Here is a 15,022-nt window from a genome sequence, read left to right on the forward strand (position 1 = left end):
ATACTCGCTGGAGTTTAGAAGAATGAGAGGGGATCTCATCGAAACCTATAAAATTCTAACAGGACTAGACAGACTAGATGCAGGAAGGATGTTCCCGATGGCCGGGGGGTCCAGAACCAGGGGTCACAGTCTAAGGATAAGGGGCAAGCCATTTAGGACAGAGATGAGTAGGAATTTCTTCACCCAGAGAGCGGTGAACCTGTGGAATTCTCTACCACAGAAGGCAGTGGAGGCCAATTCATTAAATATATTCAAGAAGGAGTTAGATATATTTCTTAAGGCTAAAGGGATCAAGGGGATGGGAAGAAGGCAGGGACAGGGTACTGAATTTGGATAATCAGCCATGATCTCATTGAATGGCGGAGCAGACTCGAGGGGCCGAATGGTCTACTCCTGCTCCTATCTTCTATGTTTCTATGTTACTCTGACATGTCAGTCTTTTTGAAAGTGCTGTACTACAAAGTATTGATACTTTTACAAAAATAGAATGCTTATGTTTTGTGTTCTTTTGGACTCTTTCTGGGCTTTTGAATAATTTATATTTCAGCCCAAGAAGCTTCTTGGCTGATTGTTGGATTCATGTTGCTTTAGATGTACTGTATTACAGAAAGGAAAAATGATTAAAAGTTCAGTATGTTTTAACTTGGCTGTAAATAAAGCTTGTTGTACATTAAAAAAATAAACCCTGGGGGGGACGCGGGCTGCTCACACCCCGAGTGCGGCCCCAGGCCCCATTATTAAAACACTCAACATTATCCGCTTCACACACACCCGGGGTGGGCCTCAGGCCCCGAACAAGAGCCTCTGGGCTGGGCGTTTGCTCCGAGCAGGGCGGCAGCTGCGGGACTTTCTCCTGGTGACAGGCCCGGGTTAACGCCCGCCATCTTGAGAGGCTCAGGGGCAGCAGGTCGCATGCGCGGCCCCCTTGGCCAGGAACCAGGAGGAGAGAATCTTGTCAATTTCTATCCTGGACTCACAGTGATGGCTTTTGTAAACTCCTTTTACAGGCTGTGAGAAGGGCAGCATTTACACACCGCAAACTCAGACCAAACATCACATCGAGATCTGACAGAGTCACTCCATTCATCAGGACCTGAATATCATCGGCCTTTGAATGTGGAAGGAGAAATGTTTGTCTGTTCTGTCTGTGGGAAAAGATTTCAAACATCAGTGTGACTGGAAAAGCACCGAGACACACACACCCGAGTGAGAGTGTTCCAGTGCACTGACTGTGGAAAGAGCCTTAACCAGTTACACAGCCTGAAAAAACATCACACCGTTCACAGCGGGGAGAAACTGTACACGTGTTCTGTGTGTGGACGAGGCTTCAACTGATCATCCAACCTGGACAGACACAAGGACACCCGCACCATGGAGAAACTGTGGGAAGGGATTCCATTACCCGTCCCAGCTGGAAACTCATCAACGCAGTCACACTGGGGAGAGACCGTTCACTTGCTCCGTGTGTGGGAAGGGATTCACTCGCTTGTGCATTCTGCAGACACATCAGCGAGTTCACACTGACGAGAGACCATTCAGCTGCACTCACTGTGGGAAGAGGTTCAAGCAGTCATCCAACCTCATTCTGCACCAGCGAGTTCACACTGAGGAGAGGCCGTTCACCTGCTCCGTGTGTGGGAAGGGATTTAATCAGTCATCCAAACTGCTGACACACCAGCGAGTTCACACTGGGGAGAGGCCGTTCACCTGCTCCATGTGTGGGAAGGGATTTAATCAATCATCCATCCTGCTGACACACCAGCGAGTTCACACTGGGGAGAGGCCGTTCACCTGCTCCATGTGTGGGAAGGGATTTAATCAATCATCCATCCTGCTGACACACCAACGAATTCACACTGGGGAGAGGCCGTTCACCTGCTCTGTGTGTGAGAAGGCATTTAATCGTTCATCCAACTTGCTGACACACCAGCGAGTTCACATGTGACTGCACGGGTTGGATTCTGCTCTTAATCACATCCAGGACTGAACCATGTTCATTCTGACAGTTGGGGTTTGTTTCTGCTGATATTAATAACCCCTATAACTGGGCTGGAGTTTAATATTCTGGATATATAGCTGATTGACTTGTCGGGGCTGCAGTGTCCGTTTAAGAACCGCTGTCTCATCTTTCTCCTTAATTTCTGATGAGAGTCGCTGAATTATTTTACAGTAAAATTATGAACTTTTACTTCAATCCTAAATTGATCTTTGGTACAAAATCTACAATTCAGTGTCTGAAAGGTTCCGCTGATTAACATCTCCAATTAGAAAGTGCTGATTAATCCTCACGGACAATTCTTACTGACTTGCACATTACACACAGTGGTACCTCCATTATCCACCAGAAAGAAGGGGAATGGGAATTGGTGGAGAATCGAGAGTCCCCAAATGTTTCCCCTCCCGTCTGGTACAGCAATCCCCTCGGCACGGAATAGAGACAAGTCCAGTTATAGTGACAGGGTGAGTTAAAGGTATTTACTCAGACGGGCAGAAGGTGGGAAGTGGTGTTCCACGGGGATCGGTGCTGGGACCACTGTTGTTCACCATTTACATGAATGATTTCGACTTGGGAATCAGAGGTACAATTTCAAAATTTGCTGATGACACTAAATTGGGGGGTGTAGTTAATACTGAGGAAGACTGCGATAACATCCTTGTAGAATTATTCAGTTGTGTTCAGTAAATAGCAGCATCTTTGAATTTGCTTTGACTGATCATATCACTATATAGTTACGTGAAAAACAGAAATCATTAACAGCTCCCAATTTCAGAATTGTCAGATTCAAACTCAACTATTACAGCCTTGGTCCAAACATGGACAAAAGAGCTGAACTCAAGAGGTGAGGTGAGAGTGACTGCCCTTGACATCAAGGCAGCATTTGATCAAGTGTGGCATCAAGGAGCCCTAGCAAAACTGAAGTCAAGGGGAAAACTCTCCATTGGTTGGAATCATACCTAGCACAAAGGAAGTTGGCTGTGGTTGTTGGAGGGCATTCATCTCAATCACATGACATCACTGCAGGAGTTCCTCAGGGCAGTTTCCTAGGCCCAACCATCTTCAGCTGTTTCATCAATGACCTTCCCTCCATCATAAGGTCAGAAGTGCGGATGTTCGCTGATGATTGCACACTGTTCAGCACCATTCGAGACTCGTCAGATACTGACGCAGTCCGTGTCCATATGCAGCAAGACCTGGACAACATTCAGACTTGGGCTGACAAGTGGCAAGTAACATTCGCACCACACAAGTGCCAGGCTATGACCATCTCCAACAAGCGAGACTCTAACCATCTCCCCTTGACATTCAATGGCATTACCATCACTGAATCCCCCACTATCAACATCCTGGGGGTTACCATTGATCAGAAACTGAACTGGACCAGCCATATAAATACTGTGGCTACAAGAGCAGGCCAGAGGCTGGGAATTCTGCGGCAAGTGTCTCACCGCCTTTCCACCATCTACAAGGCACAAGTCAGGAGTGTGATGGAATACTCTCCACTTGCCTGGATGAGTGCAGCTCCAGCAACACTCAAGAAGCTCGACACCATTCAGGATAAAACAGCCCGCTTGATTGGCACTCCATCCACCAGCTTCAACATTCACTCCCTCCACCACCAGCACACTGTGGATGCAGTGTGTACCATCTACAAGATGCACTGCAGCAACTCGCCAAAGCTCCTTCAACAGCACCTTCCAAACCCGCGACCTCTACCACTTAGAAGGACAAGGGCAGCAGACGCATGGGAACATCACCACCTACAAGTTCCCCTCCAAGCCACACACTATCCTGACTTGGACCTGTATCGCCGTTCCTTCACTGTTGCTGGGCCAAAATCCTGGAACTCCCTCCCTAACAGCATTGTGGGTGTACCTACACCATATGGACTGCAGCGGTTCAAGAAGGCGGCTCACCACCATCTTCTCAAGGGCAATTAGGGATGAGCACTAAATGCAAGCCTAGCCAGCGACGCCCACATCCCATCAATGAATAAAAAAAACTTCTTCCAAGTACAATCTAACATTTCAAAAATTGTAATGGATGTAGGTGAGATATTAGGACTGTTGTCTAACACAATCCAAACACAGTGACACACAGACAGATGGCCAGGTGTAGCTTCACAGCGAATCCTTTCACGCCTCACTAAAAAGTGGCAGACTGGCAATCCATTGTTCACTAATGGAGTTGTGATCTTTGTAAATTAAGAAAGGAAATGCATGGAAATGTGTCAAAGAGTTGATTAACAGAGTGGGGCATCATCTCCCTTTGATTTCTATTTCTGACACCAAGCAACAGAAAAAGGTCATTACAACACGACATAAACAGACTCTTCAGGTGTGAGACATCAGACTTCAGAACAACACGTCTGCCAGCTCTGGCCACAAACCTCAGTACAGTCTCAGCAGCTGCAGCCCTGATTAAATAACTAGTAGTTTAACATGTCTAGTAGAACTTTTGTATCAGAATAGAAGAAATGTATTTGTGACACACATACAATTAATAATTAAATCACAATGTGATCGTGAGGATCGACTATCACCTCTTGATACCTTCCGTGCCCACCGGTCGAGGAAGGTATCAAGTGAACCGGTGGACACCGCCTGCTCCCTCTCCAGGGCCACCTGGGCAGGGACAAGACCACGGGAGAGAGGCAGGCAGCCAGAGTGACCTCCCCATGAGCCCCGCCCATCCTGGGCCCACAAATTGCTGTTTTTGCCAGGCCCAAGAGCAGGTCCAGGAGAAGACCCTCCGACTTACCCACCCACCTCCGTACCGGGCGGGCAAAGATTAGGAGCGTGGGGCTAAAGTGTAACCAAGAGTTGAGGAGCAGCCCCTTCAGGTAACTACACAGGGGCTGCAACCTCTCACACTGAATATATACACGGCCCATGGAGTTTAAAAAGACCACAGAAACCACATCTGGCCTTGGAGTCCGGAAAGGAGTTTAAAAACTGTTGCACACGACAGCTCCCTGCAACAGTCGCCACCCCAGATCCCCAATGGTGCGGGGAAGGACCCCCATGTAGAGAGCCCTCCACTGGGGAACCTCGCCTCTGCCAGACAGCAAGATGACCCACCAGTCTGATTGAGATTGGGCAATAAACTAAATTAATAAATGATACAGAAACCCGAGTCCCCGGGTCCTCAGCCCTGGTGTGAAGTACGCTGGCCACCAATTTTCCGTTACTGACTCGCACCTCAGGCCCCGCCCAGTCTGGTTTAATTACTAAATGTTTTCTAACTCGGGTTCAGGCCTGTCATTATGAGGGAAACAGGGCCTCAGTTATTGGTGTGTCCCACCCGAGCGGCTGTTGATGGCTTTAATAAACTGGCAGCAAGGTTGTTTTAAAGGTGGAAAGTGGTGAAAAACGCCATTAGCGATGCCTCAAAACTCACGGACAGAGAAATCCACTTCATCAGCGCCCCTGCCACAGGACTCAATATCCACCCCCTCCACCACTGGTGCACTGTGTCTGCAGTATGTATGGTCTACAAGATGACCACGGTCAGGCTGTGTGGAGTCAAGGGTCAGGCAGCAGAATGGATGGAAGGATCGCAACAAACTTCCCTTAACTCCAACCCTCTGATTTCTGTTTTGTAGTCATCTTTCCATCCATTCTGCTGCCTGGCCCTTCACTCCACACGGCCTGATCTGGGTCATCTTGTCAATCTTACAAACTGTTTATGGATCGCAAGCTGGTTACAAAACAGGAAACAGAGAGTAGGGGTTGGGAGTAGCTACTCAGACTGGCAAAAGGTGGGAAGTGGTGTTCCACAGGGATCGATGCTGGGATCATTGTTCACTATTTACATAAACGATTTGGACTTGGGAATCAAATTTAAAAATTTGTCGACACCAAATTGGGTGGTAGAGTTAATTAATAGGATTACACAGGATATACGGCACAGAAAAAGGCCATTCGGCCCAACCAGTCCATGCCGGCGTTTATGCTCCACTCGAGCCTCCTCCTGTCTTTCCTCATCTAAATCTATCACCATAACCCACTATTCCCTTCTCCCTCATATGCTTGTCCAGCCTCCCCTTAAATGCATCGAAACTATTCGCTTCAACCACTCCCTGTGGTAGCGAGTTCCACATTCCCACCACTCTCTGGGTAAAGAAGTTTCTTCTGAATTCCCTATTGGATTTCTTGGTGACTATCTTATATTGATGGCCTCTAGTTATGCTCTTCCCCACAAGTGGAAACATTCTCTCTGTATCCACTCTATGAAAACCTTTCATAATTTTAAAGACCTCTATTTGGTCACCCCTCAGCCTTTTTTCAAGAGAAAAGAGACCCAGCCTGTTCATCCTTTCCTGATATGTATACCCTCGCATTTCTGGTATCATCCTTGTAAATCTTCCCTGCACCCTCTCCAGTGCCTCTATATCCTTTTTATAATATGACGACCAGAACTGTACGCAGTTCTCCAAGTGTGGCCTAGCCAAGGTTCATAGATACATAGAAGATAGGAGCAGGAGTAGGCCATTCGGCCCTTCGTGCCTGCTCCGCCATTCGATGAGATCATGGCTGATCCTTTAATTCAGTATCCCGTCCCCGCCTTCTCTCCGTAACCCTTAACCCCTTTTGCCCGTAGAAATATATCTAATTCCCTCTTAAATATATTTAATGAGCTGGCGTACACTGCCCTCTGTGGCAATGAGTTCCACAGGTTCACCACTCTCTGAGTGAAGAAATTCCCCCTCATCTCTGTCCTAAATGGTTTAGCCCTTATCCTTAAATTATGTCCTCTAGTTCTGTTCTCACCCGCCAAGGGAAACATTCCTTCTGCATCCAGTCTGTCTAGACCTGTCAGAATTTTATACACTTCTATGAGGTCCCCTCTCAATCTTCTAAACTCCAGTGTGTACATCCCTAAACTACATAGTCTCTCCTCATAGGTCATTCCCGCCATTCCTGGTATCAGCCTGGTGAATCGCCGCTGCACCCCCTCCATGGCAAGAACATCCTTCCTCAGATGAGGCGACCAAAACTGTACACAGTACTCGAGGTGTGGTCTCACCAGTGCCCTGTACAGCTGCAGCAAGGTATCCCTGTTCCTGTATTCTAACCCTTTTGCTATGAAGGCCAGCATACCGTTTGCCTTCTTGACCGCCTGTTGCACCTGCATGCTCGCCTTCAGTGACTGGTGTACAAGAACACCCAGGTCTCTCTGTACTTCCCCCTCTCCCAATCTATTGCCATTTAAATAATAATTTGCCCTCCCGTTCCTGCACCCAAGGTGGATAACTTCGCACTTGTCCACATTATAGTGCATCTGTCATTTATCCGCCCAATCGCCCAGTCTGTCCAAATCGCTCTGGAGCTTCCTGGTCTCTTCCTCTGAGCCCACCCCCCCTCCTAGTTTAGTGTCGTCTGCAAATTTGGAAATGCTGCATCCGACTCCCTGATCCAGGTCATTAATGTAAATTGTGAACAGCTGGGGGCCCAGGACAGATCCCTGTGGTACCCCACTTGTTACTGCCTGCCATTCAGAAAATGAGCCGTTTATTCCAACTCTCTGTTTTCTATCTGACAGCCAGTTCCCTATCCACGCCAAAACTTTCCCCTTTATCCCATGAGCCTCAATTTTCCATGCTAATCTTTTATGTGGGACCTTATCGAAGGCCTTTTGGAAGTCCAGGTACACCACATCTACTGGCTCTCCCCCATCTATTCTACCAGTTACTCCCTCAAAAAATTCCAATAGATTAGTCAAGCACGATTTACCCTTTGTAAATCCATGTTGACTCTGTCCTATCCTGTCCCCATTTGCTAAGTGCTCCGCTATTTCATCCTTAATGATGGACTCCAGCATTTTGCCCACAACTGATGTAAGGCTTACAGGTCTGTAATTACCTGCTTTTTCCCTACCCCCCTTTTTGAATAGTGGGGTAACGTTAGCTACCCTCCAATCCATCGGCACTGTTCCCGAGTCTAATGAATTCTGAAAAATCATCCTTAGTGCATCCGCTATCTCTAGGGCCACCTCCTTCAGTACCCTAGGATGCATGTTATCAGGCCCTGGGGATTTGTCCACCTTCAATCCCTTTAGCTTCCTTAACACCATATCCTTAGAGATATTGATTTGCGTCAGTTCCTCCTTTGCCAATGTCCCTATTTTTCCCGATATCCCAGGGAGGTTTTTTGTGTCTTCCTTCGTAAAGACTGACCCAAAGTATGCATTTAGTTGATCTGCCATTTCCTTATTTCCCATTATATATTCCCCCGTATCTGACTGCAATGGACCAACTTTGGTTTTCACCAGTCTTTTCCTTTTGATATATTTATAAAAGCTTTTGGAGTTAGTTTTTATATTTTCCGCCAGCTTGTTTTCGTAAGCTATTTTGCCCCTCTTGATCATGCTCTTTGCCCTCCTTTGCTCTATCTTAAACTGTTCCCAATCTTCCGCTCTGGCGCTTTTTTTGGCTATTTTATACGCCCTATCTTTGGATTTTATGCTGTCTCTAATTTCCCCTGTTATCCACGGTTGAGTCACCTTTTTAGATTTCCTTTTATGCCAGATTGGTATAAACAATTTTTGCAATTTTGTCATTCTATCTTTAAATGTTTGCCATTGTTTATCTACCTCCAGTCCTCCCAGGAACGTTGTCCAATCAGACCTACTCAGTTCCCGTCTCATGGCATCATAATTCCCCTTGTTTAAATTCAGGACCTTAGTCTCTGAGTCAATTTCTTCGCTCTCCATTTCGAGTGAGAAATCGATCATGTTATGATCGCTCTGACCCAAGGGTCCCCGTACAACAAGATTACTGATTAGTCCCTTCTCATTGCACAGTACCCAGTCCAATATAGTTCGATACAGATTTAGCATAACTTCCCTACTTTTCAATTCTATCCCTCTAGAAATAAACCCTAGTGCTTGGTTTGCTTTTTTTATGGCCTTGCTAACCTGTGTCGCAACTTTTAGTGATTTGTGAATTTGTACTCCCTTTTGAGAATTCGAGATCCCTTTGTTCCTCTACCCCACCTAGACTCGCACCCTCCAAGTGATAAGTGACCTCCCTATTCTTCCGACCAAAATGTATTACCTCACATTTATCTGTGTTGAACTTAATTTGTCAATTATCTACCCATTCTGCAAGTTTATTAATGTCCTCCTGTCATTTGTTGCAGTCCTCCTCAGTATTGACTAACCCCCCAATTTGGTGTCATCTGCAAATTTAGAAATTGTGTTTTTGATTCCAAAGTCTGAATCGTTAATATAAATTGTGACCAACAGTGGTCCCAGCACTGATCCTTGTGGAACACCACCACCCACCTTCTGCCACTGTGAATAGCTACCCTTTACTCCTACTCTCTGCTTTCTGTCCTGAAGCCAGCCAGCAATCCATTCTGCTATATGTCCCCTGACTGCATTCTCTGACCTTGCTCATCATTAATACTGAGGAAGACTGTTACAAAATACAAGAGGACATTATCAAGCTTGCAGAATGGAAGGGTAATTAGCAAATGAATTTTAAGATAGGTGGTGCATTTTGGTAGGAATAATAGGAAGGCCACAAACTACTTGGAAAATAAGAGTCTAAATGGGGTAGAGGAGCAAAGGGATCTCGGGGTCCAGATACACAAATCACTAAAGGTAGCGACGCAGGTTAATGAGGCCATAACAGGAGCCAACAATGGACTGGGGATCATTTCTAGAGGGATAGAATTAAAAAGCAGCAAAGTGATGTTAAACTTGTATAGGACATTGGTTAGACCACACTTGGAGTAGTGCACAGTTCTGGTCTCCATATTATAAAAAGGATATAGAGACACTGGAGAAGGTGGAAAAAGGCTTTGCAAGGATGATCCTAGAACTGAGAGGATATACTTATCAGGAAAGGCTGAACAGGCTGGGGCTCTTTTCTCTAGAATAAAGAGAAGGCCGATGGGTGACCTGATCGAGGTCTTTAAGATGATGAAAAGGTTATATCGGGTGGACCTGGAGAAAATGTTTCCACTCGTGGGGGAGTCCAAAACTACAGGTCATAAATATAACACCGTCTCTAATAAATCCAATGGGGAATTCAGGAGAAACTTCTTTACCCAAAGAGAGGTCAGAATGTGGAACGTGCTACCACAAGGAGTAGTTGAGGCGAATAACACAGATACATTCATGGGGAAGGTAGATAAGCCCATGAGGGAGAAAGGAATAGAAGGATATGCTAATAGGGTTAGATGAAGAGTGGTGGGAGGAGACTCGTGTGGAGCAGAAACACCGGCATTGACCAGTTGGGCCGAATGGCCTGTTCCTGTGCTGTAGACTCTGTAATTCTATGTAACTCTGTGTAACTATGTCTTCTGACTCCTGACATAGCTGGAAAAGCTTTTACTATTATTTCCACAATTGTGCATCATCTTCCAAAAGATCTCTGAGCTTCTCTAATGGCTGCTTTTGACTCCCTCAATTGTGGGTGATATTTGTCCCTATTTTCCTGTAAACTGAACTCACCTTGATCTGAACTGGGTTCAATGTAAGACAGTTCGGGGAGTCAGGCATCATTCACCCCAAGACCTACGCTGGCCGGTAAAACCCCACACAGTTCCTTAATAAGGATTCCTCTGGTTCCTCACCATATATTTGTCAGGATACTGAAGCCCAGCTTTCTTACCGTCCACTCCTGGAGGCCCCACTCCCTGAGCCTACAACCTTCAGCAGGGTCAGTGGTGGAGTTCCACAGCGGGAGTGATCCCAGAGTAACTGTCGGGATCGCACTCCCATGGATGTTCCGGGTCGTGTATTTTTAGTTATCCTGGTGTCTGACACACACATCAATAAAACAGGGAATTCCTGGAAACACGCTGCAGGTCCTTCTTTATCTGGAGATCAAATGTCTGTTGTATAATTGTACCAGCAGTTAACATGCTCCTGTGAACTCCTCCGTCTGCTATTTTAATGCAGACTAACCAATTTATTTTAAACAGGTTCATTTTAATCGAATTAACGCCTGCCTTAAAATCGTAGACGCAGGACTGTCACACAAACACGTTAAATCTTCATAGAATAATTACCACAGTCATTTTTAGACTAGAAACCTAAACCTGCTGTTTCACTTTCAGTCGGGAACTGATTGCAGTTTGACACCAATCTCTGATTTGACAGCACGTTTCCAGCATTCGCCATTGTTCTTCCTGACTCTAAACACAGTTGTAAAGGAGCCTTCTATTCTGTGCCTAGGAGCTCTGAACCATGGAAGAGAGCGGCTGGGACACGTTTCTTACAGGCCTCAAGATTAATCCACACGGAGACTTTGCTGTCAGTGAAGAGAGACGAGAAAGACCAAAGTGCCGTTTGCCCCTCTCAGTGTGGCCCTGAAGGACTCTGTCCAGGCTGAAGTTCTGTTCCCGCCGTATGATCCTCCCCCAGATTGTCCTTTCTCATAGAGTCATAGAGTTGTACAGCACAGAAAGAGGCCCTTCGGCCCATCGTGTCCGCGCCAGCCATCAAGCCCTGTCTATTCTAATCCCATTTTCCAGCACTTGGTCCGCAGCCTTGTATGCTACGGCGTTTCAAGTGCTCATCTAAATGCTGCTTGAATGTTGTGAGGGTTCCTGCCTCTACCACCCTTTCAGGCAGTGAGTTCCAGATTCCAACCACCCTCTGGGTGATAAAGTTTTTCCTCAAATCCCCTCAAAACCTCCTGCCCCTTACCTTGAAACTATGTCACCTGGTTATTGACCCCTCTACTAAGGGGAAAAGTTCCTTTCTATCTACCCTATCTATGCCCCTCATAATTTTGTACACCTCAATCAGGTCCCCCCTCAGCCTTCTCTGCTCTAAGGAAAACAACCCCAACCCGCTGCAGCCCAGGTAACATCCTGGTGAATCCCCTCTGCACCCTCTCCAATGCAATCACATCCTTCCTATAGTGTGACGATCAGAACTGCACACAGTATTCCAGCTGTGGCCTAACTAGCGTTTTGTACAGCTCCATCATAACCTCCCTGCTCTTATATTCTATGCCTCAGCTAATGAAGGCAAGTATCGCATATGCCTTCTTAACCACCTTATCTACCTGTCCTGCTGCCTTCAGGAATCTATATACATGCATACCAAGGTCCCTCTGATCCTCTGTCCTTCCTAGGGTCCTACCATTCATTGTGTATTCCCTTGCCTTGTTAGTCCTCCCAAAATGCATCACCTCACACTTTTCAGGATTAAATTCCATTTGCCACTGTTCTGCCCATCTGACCAACCCGTCTATATCATCCTGTAGCCTGAGGCTTCCCTCCTCGCTATTTACCACCCCACCAATTTTCGTGTCATCTGCAAACTTACTGATCATACCTCCTACATTCATATCTAAGTCATTAATGTACACTACAAACAGCAAGGGACCCAGAACCGATCCCTGCGGTACACCACTGGACACAGGCTTCCAGTCACAAAAACAACCTTCGACCATCACCCTCTGCCTCCTGCCACTAAGCCAATTTCAGATCCAATGTGCCAAATTGCCCTGGCTCCCATGGGCTCTTGCCTTCTTGACCAGTCTCCCATGCGGGACTTTGTCAAAAGCCTTACTGAAGTCCATGTAGACTACATCAACTGCACTACCCTCAGCCACACACCTAGTCACCCCCTCGAAAAATTCAATCAAATTGGTTAGACATGATCTCCCCCTGACAAAGCCATGCTGACTATCCTTGATTAATCCTTGCCTCCCCAAGTGGAGACTAATTCTGTCCCTCAGAATTGTTTCCAATAATTTCCCTACCACTGATGTTAGGCTCACTGGCCTGTAATTCCCTGGTTTATCCCTACTACTCTTCCTGAATAATGGTACTACGTTAGCTGTCCTCCAGTCCTCTGGCACCTCCCCTGTGGCCAGAGAGGTTCTGAAAATTTATGTCAGAGGCCCTGCAATCTCCTCCCTTGCCTCACAGAGCAACCTGGGATACATCTCGTCTGGGCCTGGGGATTTATCCACTTTTAAGCCCCCTAAAACCGCTAGTACCTCCTCCCTCTCAATGCTAATTTGTTCAAGTAAATCACAATCCCCCTGCCTGATTTCTATGCCTATTCCTTCTCCATAGTGAACACAGATGCAAAATATTCATTTACAACCTCACCTACATCTTCTGGCTCTACACACAGATTGCCACTTTGGTTCCTTATGGGCCCTACTCTTTCCCTGGTTATCCTCTTGCCATTAATATACTTATAAAACACCTTGGGATTTTCCTTTATTTTGCACACCAGTGTTTTTTCATGCCCCCTCTTCGCTCTCCTAATTTCTTTTTTAAGTACCCCCCTGCACATTCTATACTCCTCTAGGGCTTCCACTGTTTTTAGTCCTTTGTATCTGCCAAAAGCCTCCCTTTTTTTCCTAATCAATTCTTGTATATCCCTTGACATCCAGGGTTCCCTGGACTTGCTGGTCCCACCCTTGACCTTTACAGGAACATGTTGGCATTGTACACTCTCTATTTCCTTTCTGAATGACTCCCACTGCTCTGACGTGGATTTTCCGACAAGTAGATGATCCCAGTCCACTTTGGCCAGATCCTGCCTTATCATATTAAAATCGGCCTTCCCCCAATTTAGAACCTTTATTTCCAGTCCATCTTTGTCCTTTTCCATGACTACCTTAAATCTCACCGAATTATGGTCACTGTCACCAAAATGCTCTCCTACTGATACTTCTGTGTAGTAGTGAGCTCCAGCCAGGTGATGCTAAACACTCAGGTGAGAAGACAAAAATCTAAAATGCATTGAAAACAAAGCTGATTTATTTGACACATATCCGGAATATTAAACGTCAGCCCAGTTATAGGGTTATTAACTTCAGCAGAAACAAAACCCAACTGTCAGAATGAACAAGGTTCAGTCCTGGATGTGATTAACAGCAGCAACAACAGCAGAATCCAACCCCTGCAGTCACTTGTGAACTGGCTGGTGTCTCAGCAGGTTGGATGACCGATTGAATCCCTCCCCGCCCACAGAGCAGGTGAATGGCCTCTCCCCAGTGTGAGTACGTTGGTGTTGCATCAGTTTCCTTTTGCTTTTAAAGCTCTTCTCAGTCAGAACATTTAAAAGGTCTTTCATTAGTGTGAACAAGTTGATGATCAGTGAGGTGGGATGAGCGAGTGAATCTCTTCCCACACACGGAGCAGGTGAACACCTCTCTCCAGTGTGAGTGCGCTGGTGTACAGTGAGTTCAGATGACTGCCTGAACCCAGTCCCGCAGTGAGAGCGCCTGAACGGCCTCTCGTCACTGTGAATACGTTGATGGCACATCAGTTCCCCGGAACTTTTATAGCACTTCCCGCAGCCCAGGCATTTAAATGATCTCTCCTTAGTGTGAACTCGCTGGTGTATCAGCAGGTTGGATGAATTAGTGAATCCCTTCCCACACTTGGAGCAGGTGAATGGAATGCGTTGGTGTCTCAGCAGACCACTTGCACTTTTAAAGCTCAGCTCACACTTAGAACATTTAAAAGGTCTCTTATCAGAGTGAACAAGCTGGTGTTTCTGCAGGGTGGATGACTGAGTGAATCTCTTCCCACACACGGAGCAGGTGAACAGCCTCTCCCCACTGTGAACTCGCTGGTGTTGCAGCAGGTGGGATAACCTAGTGAATCCATTTCCACACACGGAGCAGGTGAACGGCCACTCCCCGGTGTGACTGCATCGATGAGTTTCCAGGTGGGATGGGGAATTGAATCCCTTCCCACAGTCCCCACATTTCCACGGTTTCTCTATGGTGTGGTTGTCCTTGTGTCTCTGCAGGTTGGACAATCGGTTGAAGCCTCGTCCACACACAGAACACATGTACGGTTTCTCCCCGCTGTGAATAGTGCGATGATTTTTCAGGCTGTGTTAAAGCTCTTCCCACAGTCAGTGCACTGGAACACTCTCACTCGGTGTGTGTGTATCTCGGTGCTTTTCCAGTCACACTGATGTTTGAAATCTTTTCCCACAGAGGAAAAGGCCAATGATATTCAGGTCCTGATAAATCAAGTGACTCTGTCAGATAGTGTTGTGATGGGGCAAGTTATTGACTTGGAT

The 15,022-nt window shown here is 46.5% G+C and overlaps 1 protein-coding gene and 1 pseudogene across 1 annotated transcript; one reads left to right on the forward strand and one right to left on the reverse strand.

Annotated features, from left to right (window-relative positions):
- The window catches only part of LOC147118468 (uncharacterized), a 234,801-nt pseudogene that overhangs the window by 8,900 nt on the left and 210,879 nt on the right, over nt 1-15,022 (reverse strand).
- Nucleotides 1,265-2,181, forward strand: LOC147118469 (uncharacterized; the record flags this gene model as incomplete). Its single annotated transcript, XM_085987017.1, has 1 exon — nt 1,265-2,181. A coding segment is annotated over one exon (681 nt), but the record flags the coding sequence as incomplete, so codon positions are not given.

Source organism: Somniosus microcephalus, chromosome 4 (assembly GCF_052327205.1).
Source record: "Somniosus microcephalus isolate GS21.2 chromosome 4, FLI_Smic_1.0, whole genome shotgun sequence".
NCBI classification, from domain to species: domain Eukaryota; kingdom Metazoa; phylum Chordata; class Chondrichthyes; order Squaliformes; family Somniosidae; genus Somniosus; species Somniosus microcephalus.